Below are 20761 nucleotides of genomic sequence, written 5' to 3'. Positions count from 1 at the left end.
GCTTTAGAGACTTGAAGCATCACAGAGCAGATGAAGCAGCAGCAAATATGTGGTTAGAAAGACAATGCAATAGCATTTATTATAAAGTATGTCCAGTGGTTGCTGCGGTGATTCCTAACAGCACCACAACACGGAAGTGCTCAGTCAATACTGTGTGCCAATTTCAGGAGCTCTCTGACACTTTCCTAAATGTATTATTATTCAGGATGTCCCTACATCATCACTTTTCTCCTGCAAAGCTATCGAGTGCAGCAGTAGCATCTTCCAGCAGAGGATCCAGCTCTTGAAGGTGTGTTTAAAACATCCTTAAATGTTTTGAATTTAAAACATCCTTTAAATGCAGCAGCAGCAGAGTTCAGGTGTCACATAACAAATCAGTGCAGAAGCAGGCAAAGACCCACACTTCACAGACACACTCACTCCTCAGGTAGGGAATAAAGCTCTCCAATTCCTCTCCTCCTCCAGAGCACTGATTGCTTTTATCCTCTAAATACAAATGTAGATGTGAAAACTTTCCTCTGTGTCATTTTAGTGAATTGATTCTCTAATTTAAACCTTTTCTCTGAATTATATGCAACAAGTTATGGCAGCTGAATATAATTAAGAGCAGGTTTCTACAGCTAGATTGGAGTCAGCCTTCTTCCCAAGCATATATTTTGTGCAGCCTCATATGATACTTTGGAGCATATGGCACACGGTGCATCAGCGGATGCACATGATCACAATCCATGCTAGTCCTGTCTTCTTTTCCTCAGCTCCTTGGATCTTTCCACCTCCAACACAGTGAAATCTTATGCTCTGTTCAAGGATGAGTGAACTGAAAGTCATTGGAACAAAAACCCCTCTGGCAGTGCCAAGAAACAGCCCTGAGCCTTAAGGCTATTCTGGGAAACTCTTTGCTTTCCTGTTTTCTGACTAGGTGAGCCAAAGATGTGGGATATGCCAAGGCCAAATGCACTGCACTCACGCAGATGTTGGCACTGTCTTTGCACCTGATTCTTTCAGCTTCAATTCCAATGCTGGTCGAACTGCCTTCCCAGAGAAAGGCAATTTATTAATTCCTAGTTAAGGTATGAACCATTGCATGAACAGTGTGGAAAATTACAGCATCTGTCAGTGAGATGTGAGCTGGCGTGGGAGCACAGGAACAAGTGACCACTTTACACCAGGCAAGTTCTTGAGACACCCTTGAGTGCCATTTTCTATAATTCAAGAAAAAATGGTGCTTCCTGAAATGCACCAGGTTCTGGGTCTAGCCTAAGCACCTTCATTCACTTATGGCTTGTGACTCTCTCCTTTCACTGCCCTCACAACAGTGAGAAGGATGAACCCTCATTAGGTGGTGTTGCAGCAATTTTTGCAGTGGTGGCATGAAAAGGCTGACACAGTTATTACCAGGAGTGAGTGTGAATGGGAGATGAGTCCCAGACTACTGCAGCACTATGAAAACTCAACCCTGGGGCAGTTCCATGCATATTCACAGTGCTGAGTCTGGAGCTGTGTTGTTACAATAGCTGCTTCAATTGCAGATCCTTAAAGTATTATTCTTGGGTGCAGCATGAATATATCATTTGTTTGGGAAGGCTGTAGCAGAGGCAGAGTGTGATCCAGGAGATGTTGTAACAAGTTCTTTGGCTCAAGCATGCTCTTTTCCTCTGCTTCAATGCATCTGGCACAATGCGATCCTGGTTTGGAAGCTGGAAAATGAAACTCCAGTATTGTAGGGTTTTGCAGGATTTCACCACAAAGAGCAGGGGTGGAAAAGTTGACTTTAGCAGTGTGTTTGCTGTCTGAGTTGGGTTTTGCTGCTGTAATGAGTGGTGGTGGTGGTGCAGCAGAGACAAAGGCAGGGCTCCCATGTCCTTCCTGCTGCACCTGTAGCTCTCTGTCATGTCTGGGACCCAGAGCAGCTGTGGGTGAAAGGCACACCCCAGGCAAGAGCAGCTGGTTTCCCACAGTCTTCTGTGAGCAGTCAGTTCCACTGGCTTCAAAGATATGTCACCTTTCTACACCAGCACAGATTTCACCCTCCTGATTTAGCAAAACACTTGTGGGTTTTTTTTCTAAAAGAAAAATGGCAAGATACCAACTATGCAGTGACTTAAAGTGGCATTAAGGTTCTCACCTCTTTCTTGTTCCGGGAAATTGCACTTGGATCTATCGATCCCAGTGATAGGTTTGGGAGCACAAAGTTGAGCACTTTCGCTGCAAAAACCTGTGGGAGAGGAAAGGAAGCAGTCACAGAGTCAGTTAGAGGAAAAGAGGGATCATAGAGGCCCAGATCCTGAGCTGATGGAAATCAGCACAGGAGTTAAATAGTTGAGGATTGTCAGCTAACTCTGGATAAAGATCTGTCCTATATTTAAAACATTTCTCTTAATGAGGAAAGTGTTTAAACTGCTCCTGGGAGCAGGGAGTGGGTGTGCTAGACTGAAATGCCGTCAGCTGTCCGTCCACATGCAGCAGCACAACTTCATTGTACTGTGCCTTTGCCTCATTCTTAAGTTAATTTCTGAAAGGCCTCAGTTAAATACTTTGATAGGAAAAGGTAATTTCCAGCTCTTAGAGGTCTGAGTTTTGGTGTTTTATAGCCCTTTCCTTGCTGCCACAGCTCTGATTTCAGGCTGCAGTGCGTAAGTGATGTTGGGGATTTGCAGGAGTTGCCTAGGCTGCACTAATTTTGATAAGAGCATTCTCCAGGGAACCTGTAAATAAATAACAGCCAAGTGTGTGTGCATTGGCTAAGGAAATCCATTGCTCACACGTCTCCTGGGAACAGCACACAATAGCATTGGGCAGCCCAGGCTGGAAACTGCTGCAAGAAGAAAGGGTAACATCTTTCACTTCAATAGCACTACAAGCACATTGATACCAGAGTTCTGCTCTGATCTTTGATAGCTGCCTTTAATTAAGTGATCACTGCTTAAGTCAGAAGATACACAGTTAGTGCTCACTGGTCTGGTTTATGGCCCTGTGCTGTTCACAGCTAACACTTGGAGGTAGGCTGTCCCCTCTGCCCTCTGTTTCTGAAGATACCTAATCCTTTCTGAAGCACTCCCTGGCACTTCAGATCACAGATGACACACAACAGATTATCATGGTATTAGAGGAATAACACAAGGTTGAAGTCAAAGTCACCGAGAAGTGAAAAGCTGTAAAGACTCACAGCAGGTTTGGGAGCACAAGTGTACCTCTGGTAGATACGAGTAGAAACCAGTGTCACAGGGTTTTTGAGCCCCTCACTGGCTATGACATTGTGCCAGCAAAACTAAATTTTACTACACAACAGTGCAGGTATGAGCTTATGATGATCCAAGAAGGAATGGGGTTTCCCTCATTTCATGTAAACTCCAGGCAGTGATGATTTGAGCTATGCACCTTAATGTTTCCTAGGCAGGATTATGGACTCTGAATCTGATGACTATTGTCTCTGCTCAACTGAACAGAATAAAGAAAAAAAAGAAGAAAATAAAAAGTTTTAATATAGTACTATCTTCCAGATTACACCTTAGGAAAAGTCCTTTGTAGGGTGGCTGGGTGCAGATACTGGCTGAAAAACAGTGAGCAACATGATGCCCAGTCAGCTTAGAAAGCAATAGAAATGGAAATAGAAATTGAAATATAAATGGAAAACATGGGAGCTAAAGAGAGAATATTGTGTAGTGAGTCCTTAAACAATAGGCTGAGGGTCAGTACAGGGGATTAGACACCATGGAATATTTCCTAAGCAGTTGTCCTGCCCACCTGATTTCAAAGCATTCAATAGCAGAAATGAAGTGGGAGATGCTCTTTCACCCCTGCTCTGCCCTTTGCCAGAAGATGTGTGTGACTCCTATCTCTGCCTTTGAAACTGCAAAGATTCAGAGCTGAATTTTGTCCAGGTCACTTGAGAAGAAAAGGGGGAAGGCAGCAAGATCCCTCTCACTCTACTGGATTTGTAACTGGATGCTTCCATCAGGACACAGGATTTATAGGGCAGTGGTGAAATTGTGTTTCTGCAAAGAGCAGCATTTGATCTTCCTGCACAGCCTGCAAACATGCTGTGCTTCTGCTGCTGCTGAGCTGCCTTGGCAGTCAGGGAAGGTCTGAAGGACCCAGTGTGTCATCTGGTTTGCTCTTATTGTTGTCTTGAGCCCTCATTTGTTCAGGCCAAGGTAAATTCTTGCTCAGCTGGAAACTTCCCCAGCAAAGGGATGAATGCAGTGGTCCTTGGGAAATGGCCCAGGGCTGAGAAGTCATACCAGTTCCAAGGGAAAACTAAGCCTTTGTTCCTGAGAAGCACAATCACCATGAAATGTTTTTTTGACTCTCAGAGGAAAAAAAAACCACACAGCTTTATGGGAAAATGTGGCTTATGCGGGAATACTCTGCTTGTTTTCAATCCTTCCTCTTGAAAATACCTTTTCAACTCCTGAAATGATTTCAACTGAGTGTGACAGAGCAGAGCTATTTCAGGAATAAGTAATTTTTATCAATTTTGAGATGCAACAATAGACTTGAAAGAGAAAGAAAGTGACTGTGCTCTTGTAATACTGCATGTGAAAGACTTTCTAGGAAAGAGACTGTATAAACACCTCCAAAATACTTCAGTTAGAGAATAGGATTTCCTACCTAAATAATGCATCATTGAATCTATACCTTACATGGAAATAAAGCAACATCTAGTAGAGATTTGCAACAAAACAGACTACAGTAATGCTAGTTCCCACAGAACTGGTGAGTCCTTGTTTCAGAAAGGGTTTAGCATCTAGCAAAAGGTAAAGCTATAGCAATCTTTCCCTATTTTCCTTGATTAGAAAGAAAAGGCTAACAGTCTCTCTCATATTCAGACTGTTTATGATTTTTTCTTAAAAGTTATTCTTTTTTGCTTTCCCAAGTAAGAAAAAGCAGGGACACTGGTGCTCACAGGACACTTATGCCAGATGTAGCCTCATCCATGAACAATCAGTAACCAGCCTCCTAAAACCAGTCTTTGTTACTCTGACTCCTGTTTAAATCAGTTTACTTGGACTGGATGACTTCAGGATTCACTTCTCTTAAAATTAAGACAATGGGAAAGCACTTAGAAGGAAAATATTGACTGGAATCTGGGTGGTGCAGATCTCAGCAGGGTCCTGCATCTTAAGGCCACAGGTCTTAAAGCATTTTCTTCAGTGGAAAAGAAGTGATTATAAAGCACCCTTTGGTGCTTGTAATGATTTGTGAGGTCCATAGATGGCTTTGGCTACAGCAGAAAGTGGGACAGGATAATACTGAAAGCTGAGGCAATCTGTCTCCTTCCTCACAGAAGAAAAAAAATGCAGAAATAGCTTAGAAGTAAATTAAAACAAGAAGCTAGCCCTAGGAGAAGTATCTAAGGAGAAAGGATAAAGGAAGGAGTCCTGTGGGAATGAGAGGCTCTGTCCTTCCTGCTGGTTTAGCTGCTCCTTCCCTTTGCTTCCAGCTTCTTTTAGGATTGTTGTTTATTCTTTTAAAAATGCAAAAATGAAGAGAGAGCTGAGGCTCTGTTGCTTTGCAGAACTTCCCTGGGGAGGGGCAAACTGGGCAATGCAATTGTGGATCAGAAGCAGCTCTTGAGGGCAGATGTGAATGGGAGGGGGATAAAGCCTAAATGCAACCAAAAGAGGTGGTCTGGACAAGAACCAGTTATGGTACCAAGCCAAATGGGATGCAGCTGGGCCAGTGATGCTTTAGTTGGAAGCCTCTTTTGAGGTTCATAAAGGATTTCTGGGACTCAGGAGCTGTAGTTCTGTTCAGAAATTGGTCATCCCCCAAATGCCAAAAATAACCCTGGCCTGACTTAGCCAGCAGCCTGTGTTGCAACTATACCAGACTCTGCATGAGTCAGGAAGAAAGCTGTAGGAGAGGAAGGGAAAGGACAGCATTGTGTGGGCTGCCACGGGGTGAGGTGAAGAAAGCACAGTCTGCTACCACCAGTACCCAGCTCTTGCTTAAATAGGTTTTTCTGGACAGGTTCAGGATTCACTTCCCCTCTGAAAAGTAGGTGGAACTGTGGGGGAGGCACTTAGAAGAAAAGTATTGACTGGCATCTGGGTGGCACAGATCCCAGCAGGGTTTTGCATTTCAAGGCCAGAGGTCTTAACACTTTTCCTTCTGCAGAAGAGCAAGGTGACCATGCGCAACGCGGGTTTGCTCTTACCTTGATGGGAGTAGCGACTTCTGGGCTGGCTACCACTAAAGGAGAGATTAACAGCATGCCTGAAAACTCACTGGGTCGCTCACTAGCTGTCAGAATGGAGATGGCTCCCCCCTGCAATGCAAAATAACAGCCCACAGCTTAATACAGGTGCCAACATCTTGTTTGTTTAGTAATCCTGTTACTGGAAGGGCTTTAGTCCAAGCAAGCAATTATTTCTGCCCCACTGGGAGTACAGTGTGGTCAGCAAGGAAGGCTGGAGGAGTAGAAGCACTGGAAGTGTCTGGTTTTCGTGGGGGAGAAGAGATCTGGTTTCTGTTCTCATGCTATAAACCCTCACGTCACACTGAACTCAACTTTCCGTGCAATGTCCGTCAGCTCCCTGGGATGCCTTGTGTGCTCCTTACTTAAAAGGACTAAGAAGTAAGAAGAAAATGTCTTGTGGTAGTTCAGGTGGGACTTGAAAATTAAGTTGAGGTTTGTCAGCTTGACAGACTGGTGCTGCATCGGGAAGATGCCGTGAAGCCGGGCTTGCTCCGTGCTGTGCCACTGGTAACCTGGGCAACAGCAGTGCTGCCACTGGCATGTGAAAATCTTCACTAATTAATGGGAATCAAATATTCTCCTCCTCAGTGTCCCCAGCCCCTCCAGCCCCACCGTGCTGAGCCAAGGGCCTGGCAGCAAACACCCAGCCCATGGTCCAGAGCTGAATGGCAACCAGGCTGAGCCATCCTGCATGGGGACAGGGGCTGATGGCGAGGGGTGCAGATGGAAGGGATCCAGTGGGCTTGCTTGGGAAAGTTTGCAGAGGATTAGTTGCCAAGGGAAATATTTGGTGATCTTCCACACTGCTGGAGAACCAGGGGCTTGTTAAATGGAGCAGCAGCGAGAAGCATCTCAAAGACCTCACTGGGAAATTGCTCCTTGTTACGGCGGCTTTGGAGCGCGGGAGCCCTTCAGAGCATGCCATGCCTTCTTATGCAAGAACACTTATTTATCTGAGCATGGACTGACTCCCAAAGTACTTATTCATTTTCCTCTCCTCCAGGAAGGCAGGGAGGGCAGATCAATGACATCAGTGGGAATACTGTTAGTTTGAATAAGGGGATTTGGCCCGTGCTGTCAGAATCAGGCTTCAGATCTGTTCACCAAATCAGTGCCTTTGTTTTTGCAGCCTTAATCCCTGGTACATTTTCCTGTTAGGTTGTTTAACAGAATGAGGCTACAGGGTATTTTTGTGCTTCATCCCCATGCTGCTCACAAAGCCTTGGAGGGTTTAACCTCCTGGTTACTGGTTAAAATGAAAGGGGAAGCCCGATGCTGCAGGGAGCTGGTGAGACTTACCACATAGCCACGGGAATGAATGGTGGTGTTAAAAAACAGGCTCCTTGTTGCAAGTGGCACTAATTAGGGCCATGGTGGGGATAGAAAAGTTAAGGACTGTCTTTACTCAAGGCAGATCTCAGGGTTATAGCATGCTGGAAAATCAGTCAGTGAATGAAGTGGAAGGGAAGGTTCCTGGAAGTTTTGTTTCCTTGCTGTGGAATGAGTTATTTCCTGCCATCCACAGTACCACCGGACTGTGACACATGTCCTGGGTGCTGCTGGGAGGGGTAGGGGATGGTGCTTACCATGGAGTGCCCCAGGATGAGAACAGGCAGTTCAGGGTGCTCTTTCTTCATCAGATCAATGTGCTGCAAGCTGTCTCTGATGAAGATGTGGAAATCTGACACAACCATACGATCACCCTCGCTCTGCCCATGGCCAACTGCAGGGGGAAAGGAGAGCACACAGCTAAGTCATTTGAAAGAGTGGTTACAGTCAAGAAAGGAGCTGGCAGAAATAAGCCTCTTGGACTCTTTCTATCCTAACTTGACCTTCTCCTGCACTCATCTCTCAACAGACAAAGTGCTGCAGAAATGCAAAGGAAACTGCATGGATCTGTCAAATGCCATACTGTCCATGACCTGACTTTTCAAAAAAGCGTCATAGAACCATAGAATGTTAAGGGGTTGCAAGGGGCCACTAAATTTGGACTTCTATTCCCCCATAGTTCTATCTGCCCTTCAAAACCAAGAGTAGCAATTTACATCTTGCAACCTCCAACATCAGGAAGGGCTGTCTTGCCTTGCTGATGTGTCGCTGCATCCTGGGAAATGGGGATTTGCCTCAGGGATCATATGCTTTGGGTCTGGTGGCTCAGGGTACAGCAGTAACTGCGGTGTAGCATCTTGGCAAGAAACAGAAGGACTCTGAAGTTGTTATAAACTTAATGGACCATGGACACTGCCTTTTCCAGGGCCTGAATGTGCATAAGATTCACAGTCCTGCTTTTTCTCATGATACCCTGCAGCGCTGGGTGGGCTGGAAACCTCTTGTGTGAGAGGTTAGGGGTCAAGTGATGGAGGTTGTAACAGGCTGCATTGGGCAAGTATCCAGTGGCATCCTCCTCCTAAACAAGTGTTAATGCAAACTGTACCACACCTGGACACTGTTTCTTCACTCTGTATCTGGGAATTATCTTGCCTAATGGAAGGGAAGGGGAAGATTAAAATGGGAGATGGTGAGTTGCCATGGGAACAGTGGCATCCCTGGCAGAGGTGGAGCCAGCATCACCACCAACACAGCCCCAGGCAATTGAGAGCTTGAAAAGGCTTGAAATTAATACCACCTTGGCAAAGCAGTTTGCATGTTTACCTGACCTCACATGCATGTTATTGTCGGTCAAAAATAGGGTTTTCCCTTAGAAACAGCCCCTTTGCTTGTTTCTGTTCCATGCAGGTTGTTAAGGAAAATGGTGAGGGGGAAAACACATTCCACTCGTATGGGTTAGGGTATAGGGGGTCTTAAACATCTCCCTCCTGCTGAGTGTCTCCTTAGGCCTTCTCCAGTGGGCACTGAGGCACATTTATAGGCACAAAGGGACAATGACTTGTTAAAGGAGGTGAAGCTGATAACTGTTGACATGCTGGATGGTTCCCCTTCCAGTGATCAGTAAAGAAAAGCACTGCTGACACAGCCACAAAGGTAGTTACATCTGCTGGCAGTGGTGATACCAGTGGAAATCTGTAGGTCTCAGCTTTCTTGTAAGCCACCCAAAAAATCACCTCTGTAAATCAGGCAGAACTTCTAATAAAAAGCTGGACTAAACTCACTCCATCTAGGAAAAACTGAATCTCAAATTTGTTTTTGTGTCCTGTCAGGTGGTCTCTGTGGCTGGGTCTTTTGGCAGTGAAGGCTGCAATCAGCCACACTGGCTGCCAAAAAAAACCCATACACGTCATGCTGATCAATTATAAATAACCTTTTACCAGTTCTGCTTTCCATGCACACACTCCAATTCCTGCCAAAATATGCTGCAGCAAGCATCCTCCATGGATCAGTGACCAGGAACAAATCAAAGAGCAAATTAAAATACAAGTCATGATAATCTCCAGAAGTGAAATCATGTGTGTGGCTAGAGGAACTATTAACTTTAAACTGGTTTTTGTTACAGATGGAAAGTAAGCTTTTGACGACTTTTTATATCCAAGCCACTCACTTTATGGTCCTCAAATGTGTTATCTTCCTACTATTCACCTCCAGATATGGCAGGTTAATATGAGTTGAACAGTCCAGAGAGAGAAACATTTTCACTAACAGAGCTCTGCCCTTCTGGTTTTTTTTTTCTCCCATGCTGCCTCACTTGCTTCTAGTCTCTCCTCTCCAGTGCTCAGACAACTGAGCAAGCAGAGACAGCAAACTCCCGTGGCCCAGGTCTGTAAATGGGCCATGACTCCTTGCTCTGGAACTGTGAGTCTCTGGTCTATTTTTGGATAGGACAGAGGCAGATCTGGAAAGCCTCCTTGGCTCTCAGTGTGGAGAATTTTCCCTGCTCCCACCACATAACAGTGACACTGCTTGTAACAGTCAAAGTAATGATTGTGGAATCCAAGAAATACCTGTGCAATGATGTGAAAAGTTCCTCTTTGAATTTTTTTGAGAATTTGGGTTTTTTTGTTAATAACTTAATGAATGCCCCTTTTAGCCCTGGTTTTAAATACTAAACTCCTGTCCCCCACTCAGATGGCACATAGTAAAGCCTGAGCAGCAGTTTGCACATTTGGGACAGGAAAGCCATGCAAGTCTTTGCTTTGATACTATCAAAATATCAAACTTTAGTAGTTGTAGTTCACTACTACCCCTTGCACAAGGTTAGCCAGGGGTTATTGCTAGGTCATGGTCTTTTATTTTCTTATTTTCCTTTTTTCCCCTCCAAAACCAAACTAGTTCCCCCAATGAATGAGTATATTGCAAGTTTGAATCCCCCAGCTGACAAAGCTTCAGGATGAGGAACTAAGACCCCTTCTATTAGATGAAAGATGTTTGCACAACTGAACATCAATACAGTCAAGAATATTGACGTGTTTTTCTCTGATCTTTTGCCTTTAGAGCTATTAAGAATGAAAGGTCAGGTTCATCCTTGATGTAAAGCTATTAGCTTTGGGTTTTGCTGGGAATGAATCTGCTGTAGTGATTCCACAGTGCCAGTGGCAAAACAGTGGGTGCAAGAGGAGGGGAACCACCTTCCCCTAGCAACTGGAACCAGCCAGAGGCTGCTCCACACCCAAGTGAAACAAAGGCAAGGATCACAACAGAGGAGAGTCCCAGGAATCACAGCTCCATGAGCTCCTCATCCCAGCACTCCCACAGAGGCCCCTGGATTCAACAGGGCAGTGTGAGGTGCACAGAGCTGTGACTGCACATCCCCACAGCACACTCAGCATTCAAAAGCTGTTTCACATCTGTTTCACATCTACCTGGCTTCCCACCCAGCTCGTGTGGTTCACTGCCACTACTGTGTTTGTGCAGTGGTTCAGTGATCATTTCAGGTTGTGTGTACTGATCTAATTGCAGGCACCCTTTCCACGTGTCTTTAAAAGTGAAAATTCAAACCACATATTTTCAAGTTACAAAGCTAGAATTAGGAGGTTTAAGCATCCATTTTCAACCAGACACACTACTGCAAAATAACAGAGTTTGCTCAAACAAAATCTGAATAAAGGCTGTGATGATCTGGCCCAATATGTCATAGTAATTAAATTCTTCCCTCTATTTTCGGCACGAGTATGCTCTGACTGTGGCTCTGCCACTGGAGTCAAGAACAACAACTTAGTCAGTCCTGGCAGAAAGCATGACTTCAGAGCATGATTCCACCTATGATTATAGATCCTGCAAAACTACACATCTCTCTGGGTAAAATCATACTGACTGGCTGCACAGGAAGACAAATCTGAGAGTGAAGAGATGGGGTATTTGAGGGTGTGAGGTCTCTGGGGTGTCTGTTATAACTGTGTAGGTACGACTCTGCCTGCATAACAGATCCTGTGACCCTGGAAATGCATACTTCTACAAGTCCCTTCATTCCTCAAATCCCATATTCTCTCCTGTTGTGGGGCTTGCTTCTGAAAACCACTCAAAGCAGCCAGGGACCTCAGCTGACTTTGGCTCACATACTTCAAAAAAGGTTACATCCTGGTCAGATTGGAGATAAGCTGAAAAACATGTAAATAAAAAGCACAATCCAACTTGACACTCTTCTCCCTTCATTAAAAGCCAAATGGGAGCTGCCTGAAGAAATCAGCAGCCCAGCTCTGGGCTTGTTGGGCAGACTCATTCTGATGAGGGGACCTGGGCTGGATCTCCAGCAGCATGATGCTTTTTTGCTGGGGGTGTGGGGCCAAATCAGAGCTGAAGAAATCTGTTCTTAAATGCAGTAAAGAAGACAAGCAGAATATTAGGCAGAGAGGAGAGCTTGGCAGTACCTGTCCCTGCACACTGTGGGGTGCCCCAGGGTGTGGGTGAGTGGGGCAGCACAGCCTGTCAGCCCTCAGATACCTGCACTGCTTTTGTTCTAAACACTAACTTTCATGAAAGCCACACATTATGCATATTTGTTTCTCTTTCCAAGTGCTCAGCCCTCCTGACAAAAGCTGAGCCTGACCCTGGATGATCAGGTGAGGACTGAATTGACCCTCTGACCTTCAGCAGGAACATTTTGCTATGGAAAATGAGGTGATGGGAATGCAGGTCAAATGTTGAGTTCCACTATGTTGCTGTAAATTCACCAATTTCAGTGCTGTTCCTTAAAGGTTATAGTCATGGGAAAGCAGAAATTATGCACCATGGGTTTTTTTCAGCCTTTGCCCCCTATTTATTATGGAAAAGCCATAAAACAAAGAGAGAGGACAGGAGAAATCTGCCTAGGGGACAGTAATTTTTCAGGAAGAATTTATCTCTTGGTTTTTCACATATTTTGATGTTTCCAGCTTTGGGGGAAAGGGGATAGTTTGGATCCATTTTTATTGTAGTGGGAACACCACCACTGTAGGGTGATATGCTCTCCCTGGCCAACTGATGGTAGAAACAGTCAGGAGGAATGCAGGGCTTGACTCCTACCTCAGGATTCATCAGCACTATCTGTTTTCCTCTCTAGAGGTGTAACTCCAAGGTTTTGGAGCAGAAGAATCAGGAACAGACAGAGCCAGGGGTCAGGTCAGGAATTCCAGGCTTACCACTCCCTCAGCATAGACACATTTCAAATTGGTACTAACAGAGGAGTGCCAGGAGTTTTCAGTGGTTAAAGGTGAGAAGTTCCACCACTGTGAAGTCAATGATTTCCAGACAGCTGAGGAGCAGCTCTGGTACTGTGGAGTCCCACACTGGGAAGAAATGTCTTAATGATGGCAGAGAGGCCATTGGCAAGGCTTGGTGCTGGAGTGTTTGATTTAATGAGCTGGAGCATGATGTGATTCAGTTCCCAAAGAGCTGGTGTAGGCCAGAAAAGGTGATTTTGCTGCTTTAGCACTGGCACTGCAGTAGCTCATTACAGCACAGACAGTGGTGTGCAGAGGAAGGATTTTTGTTAGAGGCCTCAGACGAGCTCAGGTTGAAGACCCTCTTCTTTCACTGCCTGTTCATCAATAAGTTTGTGGGAATCTGACAGGTCCATTTGAAGCAAATGCCCAAATGGCTTTTGGAAAAGAAGCTATTATGTGTTTATTAGTTTTTGGAAAGATTTGTTTGATTCCTGAAGTCCTCTGCTTCTATATTCTGCCCAAAATTGGAGATGGAATGCACCTCTCACTGGTGTTGAACACTGTGGGAAGGTGAGCCTGCCTCACCCGTTTTTGCTCTCACCCCGTCACAGGTCATGCTGCTGGTAAGAGATGAGAATAGTTGTGTCCTGCTCACTGTTCAGCTGTCTGGTTTAGCAAAAAAGCCACATAATTGAAAATTCTCATAGATGCTTTCCCTCTGCAGGTGGCTCACAATGGGCCCACCCAGGAATGATGCTGGGTCTGGAGCCCACAGGAGGGAGATGCCAATGGCAGAAATGTGGATGGCTCTTTTAGAGGTGTAATGTGCCAGCCTAAACCCTGTCCCACAATTTTCCTGAACCTGTGGCTGCTTGCTCAGGTGGGCATCTCAATATGGTGGCCCCCAACCTATCCTGAGATCCCAGTGCAATGGGAAAGGACCAGTTTAGCAGCTCATTTTAACATCCAAACCCCATAGACTGGGAGACAGTGACCCTTGCCTGCCCCTGCTTTCCTCTCTGCCAAAATGCATTCAGACTTGGAGATAAAACTTAAAGCACAAGATGCAGCAGATACAGTTTTCCAGAGTGTTTCAGCTTTAGCAGCCAGTGCAGCTGTTAATGAAGTGTGTCACAAGGCATTGCAGCTGATGTACATATTTTTGAGCTCTACTGAAACTCCTCTGAGCAGTTCTTTTGGTTTGGTTTGGGTTTTGGGTTGTTTTTTTGGGCACTTGTACCGCACCAGCACCACAGGGCATCTCCATAGACCTTGGTCCAATGTACAGCAAGACTTAAAAGTAATAATTAACTCTAATCCCAGGCTATAAGGCAGCATGGTTTTGCAGAGGAGGAGTTTGGGGGAGACAATACACAAGGCAACACAGCAAATGTTCTGTGAAGCCTTGATTTTCTGCTCAGTGACTTTTTAAGGTTTAATGAAAAAATTATTAATGAACTAGTAAACACTTCAAATTGTCGTAGCAGTTCACTACTGAAAAAATGATACTTGTTTTGTAATGATTTAAGTACACATCTTTTTCATCAAGTGAGCAAAGCTCATTAATTAAACATACTGGATTTCAAAGCTCTCAATGTTTAATTATTTGTTTAACAAGCAGTACATCTAAGCCACCATTCAGACACACAAACAACTAAAACAGGAAGAAGCTTCAAAGCAGGACAATCAACATCTGGAAAAGTCAACAGACTGCCTGTATTGTCAGTAACATGTAAAGCAAATGTTCCACTGGCAGAACAAATACACAGAGGAAGCACCTCAGAGATCATCCTGCAGATTCCTGCTCAACAAAGCGTCTTTCTTGTCCTCAGAACAGACTTATCACAGTGAGGGAGCTTGTTCTGGTTTGATTTCCCCAATTTCTTTCCATTATTCAACCAAATCAAGTCTGATGCATGGAGGACACTATGAAATTTCTGCCCTCCATCTGTGCCTACTCTTCATTTTGCTGTGTGTGGAGAGCACTGGCACCAGGACAGAGACACATGAGCCAGGAGAAAGCAGGGTAAGCTGTCCTAGGATTTAGTCCATAGGTCATGGTCCCTGGACTCTGATCAAGCTGCCATCTACGTCAGCTGCTGTGCTTATTTTGTAGATAAACCTTGGGGGGGAGTGTCTCAGTGTCCACCTGACTGAGCCTTAGCTGTGCTCTCTCATCCTCTCCCACAGCTCTGGTTTCCACTGGAAGAAAAACCAGTTTGACACAAGCCTATGGTCTTTTCCAGGAAGATTACTTTCACATCAGATGGGAACCATTAGGAACTAAAAGGAGAGGATCCTCTCTCACCACTGCTTCCACTTTTATGTTCTTTGAGAACCTGAAATACAGTTCAACATATGCTTATCCTTACCAAAGTCTGGGTAGCCATGGACATCCCTTCTTTAGCACCACCAGTAGAGATGCAGTGAGCACACTGGGTTTTCCCACATTATATAACCACTAGATATGGTACCCAACAGAATTACCTCTTACCCTGGGTGTTTTATGTATGAAGTATGTAACTAAGAACTAGAGATGGATTCTGCCCCTCTCTGACCAAAAGAGAGCCTTGTCCTGAAGGCACAAGTCCATCAGCTTCCCTCTTCCATTCCAAGGTTAGGAAAATCATTTTCCTTTCAGCATTTGCTGGGTAGCTTTTATTCACTTGCCTCACACAAAGAGTGCAGCAAACTGAAAGCATTCTCCTCCCACATCAGAGACACATTTGCAGAGACGAGATATTTTTAGAATAGTGCACAAAGAGATACATTGTTTGTTGTCTTGGTTAGGAAAAAAAAGGCAACAGTCAATTTTCTATACTAAATTTATTTGTGCCTTATTTCTAGGGAGCAGAGAACCAGTCATCTTGCTAAAGCCATTTGAAATCTTTTCTGTACTGCAGAGATGACAAACAAAATGACCTGGTACATATCAGAGCAGTCGTTAATTCTGGCCGACAAGGCAAACTGTTTCTGTCAATGTTAAGAGCCAATTCTTCTCTAATGGATACAAACATGGCTCTTTTGGTTTTAGAAGACTTGCCCATTTCTAATGCTGTTGCTGAATTTGGCTCTGAACTGCAGTTCCTTAAAAGTCTTCCTGGAACATTATGTTGCTCATGAAAACATGCTGAAAAAACCCAAAATAAGTGTTGCAAAATAAGGAGCTGCATTTACAAACAGCAGTCGCTGTGGCCAGGCTAGAAACCTAAGTTCCTGCTGGGATACCATGAGATGAAGGGGCCAAGACAGTATGAAAATCTGCACATGCCACAGTCACTTCCACACTGCCTGGAATGGGGCAGCTTTGTCATCCCTGTTACAAAATCAGGAAGCTGCTTGGCGTGGCTGGTGAAGTTAAGGTCCATGAAAGAGGAATATGGAGCCCACTTCCTCTTCCACAAAGCACATTCACAGTAGTATTCCACTTTCTTCCTCAGGCCCTTCAGAACATAAAAGCATAAGACAGCTGGCAGAAAAATCCGTTTCTACCAGGCTACTGGGATCAATGGTTTGAAAACGTTGCACAAACCCATTGTAGATGGCTGAGTGGCTGTTGAGTTCCTCTGCAAAAGAGTTTCATTTGCTGATGAATGAAATTATTCCTGTCTAATCCCTTCTCCTATGGGATGAAGATCACAACACAATGTAAGATATATAATCAGTGAAGCACAACTTACAGTGGCTCTAAGGAGTCAAAGACACTAACCGATCAAGCACTAAGGGATTTTCTTTAGGGCCTATAACAATTTTTATAAGGCACTATAATTTTTAACAGTTATTTTTGCAGTTTTGCACTGAGATTTTGCTCCCTTTCATGAGGAACACATAATTTCCTAAAGTATTGGTGAAGTGACTTTATTTAGTAATGGAGTTGGTCTTCAAAGACTTATTCTGGCATGACACAGAACCAGTATTAATGCCCAGATACTGCAGAAAAAAATGCATGGACTTTGCTGGGGTTAATCCAGGGTCTCACAAGTTCATTTGACCTATGGGCTGCTGATCTAAGAGCAGAGAAGAGCTTTTTTTCTGGTTTCCATGTATGATATCACTACTGGTAGCTAGAGTTTCACCTTCAGCAGAAGAGGCAAGCAGCCAAGGGATATCTCTCTTGGTATTTTATTTTAGCTTTTAAAAAAAATATAATTTTCTTCTCTTGTTTTAATCCCATAAATTAAAAAAGCAAGGGTGCAAACTGTACTTTTTCTTAGCTGAAAACAAGGATGAAAATCCATTTGCATTAACTTTCTGATTCAAGTTCCAGTTTTAAAACAGCTGGGGCACCAATTCAAAATGTCAGGATTTTCAATGAAAAAGCCAGTGCTGGAGAGGAACTGCACACTCCCCTTCCCCTTCCCTGCCCATTTATTCCAAAGCACAGCTGGCATGTGGGCTGGCTCTCCAACACGCTCATGCTATTAAGTCCTAAATGACAGCTTGTTTAACTAGAAAACATTTCCATTTCTTTCCTTAACAAAGGCCATTCATTTCTTGCTCCTCTGTTTGCTTAAAGATGGTTCCATTTGCCCTGCCTGAGAGTGTGCACGACCCTTTCTGACTGTTCCCCTCCGCAGAGGGCTCTGAGTGAATGACCCCGAGCCTTGCCCCGCACGCTGCCGCAGCACCAACCGAGTTACTCACATGGCCAAATCCAGATGTGTGCCTTGGGTACTTCCGTGCTTGAGTAAACAATCAAATCAATTAGTCCTGGGAAAGACAGACCTAATTCTTCCCTGCCTACAGGAGTTTAGGCATCATGAAGAAAAGAAGATGAAAGCTGGGTCATGTAAGAACCCCCTTCATGCTGCTGATGAGTGTCTTGAGAGACAGACACAACTTCCTTTCAAGCTCTCTTCAAAAGGTTCCCCTCCATGCAGACCACCCATTAGAGACCCACATCAATAACAACAACAACAAAAAGAATTTAAAAGACCCATTTTTCATCTGATTTATTTACATGTTAAAATAAACATGAGTTCTCATCTAGAGCAAGGGCTCCCAGTGGGTTCTGTTTAGTCTGTGAGATTCTTGGCACCAGAATACAGCATTTCTCTATTCCAAAGCAATCTTGGCACAGAATTGTTGGTTATATAATTTTTAAGCAACTGGCAAATGAATAATAATGTTTCTAAAAAGAGTGACTCGTGTTCTAGGATACCAGTTAGATGTTTTACCAATTAATCTGCCAAAAGGTCAGTAACAAACCTGAGATCTCAAGGCCCTCCATTCAGGGTCAGCTCTCTCCAGGAGAGAGTTGCACTTCCAGTTCTCAACCAGCCTTTCCAAAGGTAGCTTTCCCACAGAGTTAAAAAGATTTTTGCTTTTTGCTTCACTCCTTCGTATTGCCACATGGCAGTGCCACCCTCATTAGATGGGATTTGTCCCTCTTCCTGACAAGGCACGAAGGAAATACCACTCTCCCAGAGCCGATAGCTTTTTATACCCACTTTTCACAAGCTCAATGGGTGAGCAGCAGGTGGATTATTTGAAATAAGGGCAGGCATTTTTAATTTCTTTTTTTTTTTTTTTTAGCAGGGTACATCCACACAGAGCTGTAGCTCATTCAAACCCTAACAGATCTGACTGGGAACAACACAAGTAGGGAAAAAACCTCCTGATGAAGCAAGTCTGGCAGGGAATATTCCTGGGTGGGTCAATCCTGCCCAGTGTGCCAGAGCACAAATGCTGCCAGTTGGCTCATGGCTGAGTGGCATTTAGATGGTGCACGAGGGAAGTCACGGGGAAATGGCAGGGCAGAAAATAGCTCTCCTAAATTCGTCTTGCAGCAAAGCTGTTGTCCTTTCATGGTAGAGGTTGATTTCAGAGTTATTGGTTTGGTTTCTTTTACCATTTCATACCCTTTTCTCTGCAACTCTGAAATTCTCCTCACTACATGTATATTTACCAAAAAAGCCAGGATCAGACAGGCAGGTTATTGCTTTCCGTGCTCTGTTTCTCATTTCAAACCACAGCTGGGTGGCAGTAGACAAGGACTCCTGGCTGGCAGGTCTACAGTTCAGTAAACAATGCACAGACACCAGTGTTGAGCTATTGAAGGTTACGGACCCGTACGCTGTTTTCGGGCTATGAGAGCTACTTCACAATCAGCCAGCAAGGATGTATCTGCAGCTCAGAGAGCTCTACAAAATCTGGGCAGGAGAGGAGCAAGGCTCATGAGAAGGCACTGTAGTCAAAAGTGGTATCAGGCAGGCTCAGTTCAGAAGTGTCCTCTGCCTCCTCTCCCTCCCCCAGCTCTCTGCCCAGCTGAGCATGAACTTGGCACCACGACGGGTCAGGCTGCCCTCTCTGTAGCATTAGGAAAACAGCCAGGATCTGTCAGCAGACTTTGTCTTGGATAAATTCAGAACCAGAAAATAAATGTAGCATGGAGAACGTCAATTTTAAGAGATCTGGGTTGAGAGCATTAGTCTTTGTACCATCTACAATTCAGCACATTTTTTTTAAATTTTATTTTTGTAGCTAAACAAGAATTCTCAGATTAGAGAGTACTGCCAAGCCCTGAATAAATCCCAGCATTAGAGATGCTGTGGGTATAACAGCTCTCCCCATGAACTGAATCTGCAGACGGTATCTTCAGAGAAATTAACCCTCGAGTGCCACAGAGCAAGCCCTGTAGCATCAGTTTCAATGCTCTGGGAAATCTCACCTTGTGGTTAGAACAGGTTTCTCCTATTCATGAAGCAATACTGATCAAGGGTGGAACAAAGCACAGGCTTAGAATAACTTAGAATGGCTGACACAGTAAGTTTTCTGCATTGTTTGTGATGCGGCGAAGTTTCCAGGTGCAATCCTGAAGACAAATTCAACCAAGGGACATGTAACTACCAAACTAGTCAAGCAGCTTGCAATTACCTGACATCTGATTGCTTGTCTTCTATCCACAGCCCATTCCTTAGCAGTTCTGAAAGCACGTGCTTAGAATTTGGATATAAGGAAAAGTTATGCAGGTGCAGTTTCACATTTCTTATTTTTCTGCCTCATCCCTTTCAATATTGGTGAGAGGTTTTATTATAAACTGCTCTATTCACTGGCTGAATCTTCCTCTCAGCCTGTGAAGAACCATTCACAGTAATGGTTTTTCATTCTTGGAGATCAGGGCTTTTCAGCTGCAAGCTCTCGGAAGTGGGTCAGCATCACACTCAGATGTTCTCATGAATAACCTGAGGTGAAGTGTTACTCCTGAGAGCCATGAAAAACCTGTGGCAGAGCCAAGTGGCAGTTTCCAAACACCTTCTTGCATAGTCTACTACAGTGATAGAGGATGAGCCACCCCCTGATTTGAATCACAGAGGATTGATCGTGGGAAGGGTGACCTGCAAGAGATACCCACAGCTAAAACTGCAGCACCATTGGAACATAACAGAGCACAGGCCAAATTAAAGTGATGTGAAATCTAGGGAAGTGTTCAGAAATACAAGCAAAAGAGCTTTTCTAGTGTAGGTCACTAAAATTTGGCCACAGCTGGCACAGACCAGGACAGGCTCCCATATGAGGACTGGCTGTTACAGAAATGGGCTGATGAGTTTGATGCCTTAGTACATTATGAAACCAAAATTGCCCCATGGCAGTTGGCTACCTCACTGCCAGAATGCACAGAAGACTTCAAAGTGAACTCCACACACATCTTCAAGTAAGACTGCTTGCAGATGGCCTTAGGTTCTGTGAGATCTTTTGCAATCCTCATTTTGTTATTCCAAAGAAGGCTCAAGGCCAAAAGGAGTGTTAGTGGCATGCTGGAGAATCTTATCTGGGTTGGAGAATAAAACAGAGGTTAACCAGATGTTTTGTTTTACTTTACCAGTGGCCTCAGAAGTGAAGAGGATCACACTGCCAGAAGCTTTCAACTATCTAGGCTAATTTCCCAAAATTCTGAAATAATTTTCAGAGGACCAACTATGATTTTATAGTTCCCTGTACACTTTAAAAGATGAAATGATATTTTATTCTCTAAAATAATAGTCCAAGATATTCTAATTTTTTACTAAAATAGGAACAACAACCT

At 44.3% G+C, this 20761-nt stretch overlaps 1 protein-coding gene across 3 annotated transcripts in view; it reads right to left on the bottom strand.

Moving 5' to 3' along the window:
* Positions 1-20761, bottom strand: part of MGLL (monoglyceride lipase) — a 102013-nt gene that overhangs the window by 8633 nt on the left and 72619 nt on the right. For all 3 annotated transcript variants that reach the window (XM_058845466.1, XM_058845465.1, XM_058845467.1), the window contains 3 exons: positions 7789-7925; positions 6161-6271; positions 2126-2215 (listed from right to left, as the gene is read on the bottom strand). In XM_058845466.1, coding sequence (XP_058701449.1) covers positions 2126-2215; positions 6161-6271; positions 7789-7925 — 338 coding nt within the window. The remainder of the gene's footprint in view (positions 1-2125; positions 2216-6160; positions 6272-7788; positions 7926-20761) is intronic.

Source organism: Poecile atricapillus, chromosome 9 (genome assembly GCF_030490865.1).
Source record: "Poecile atricapillus isolate bPoeAtr1 chromosome 9, bPoeAtr1.hap1, whole genome shotgun sequence".
In the NCBI taxonomy this organism is placed as follows: Eukaryota; Metazoa; Chordata; class Aves; order Passeriformes; family Paridae; genus Poecile; species Poecile atricapillus.
Note: the sequence above shows the minus strand (reverse complement) of the source record. Positions and strands in the feature narration are given on the sequence as shown.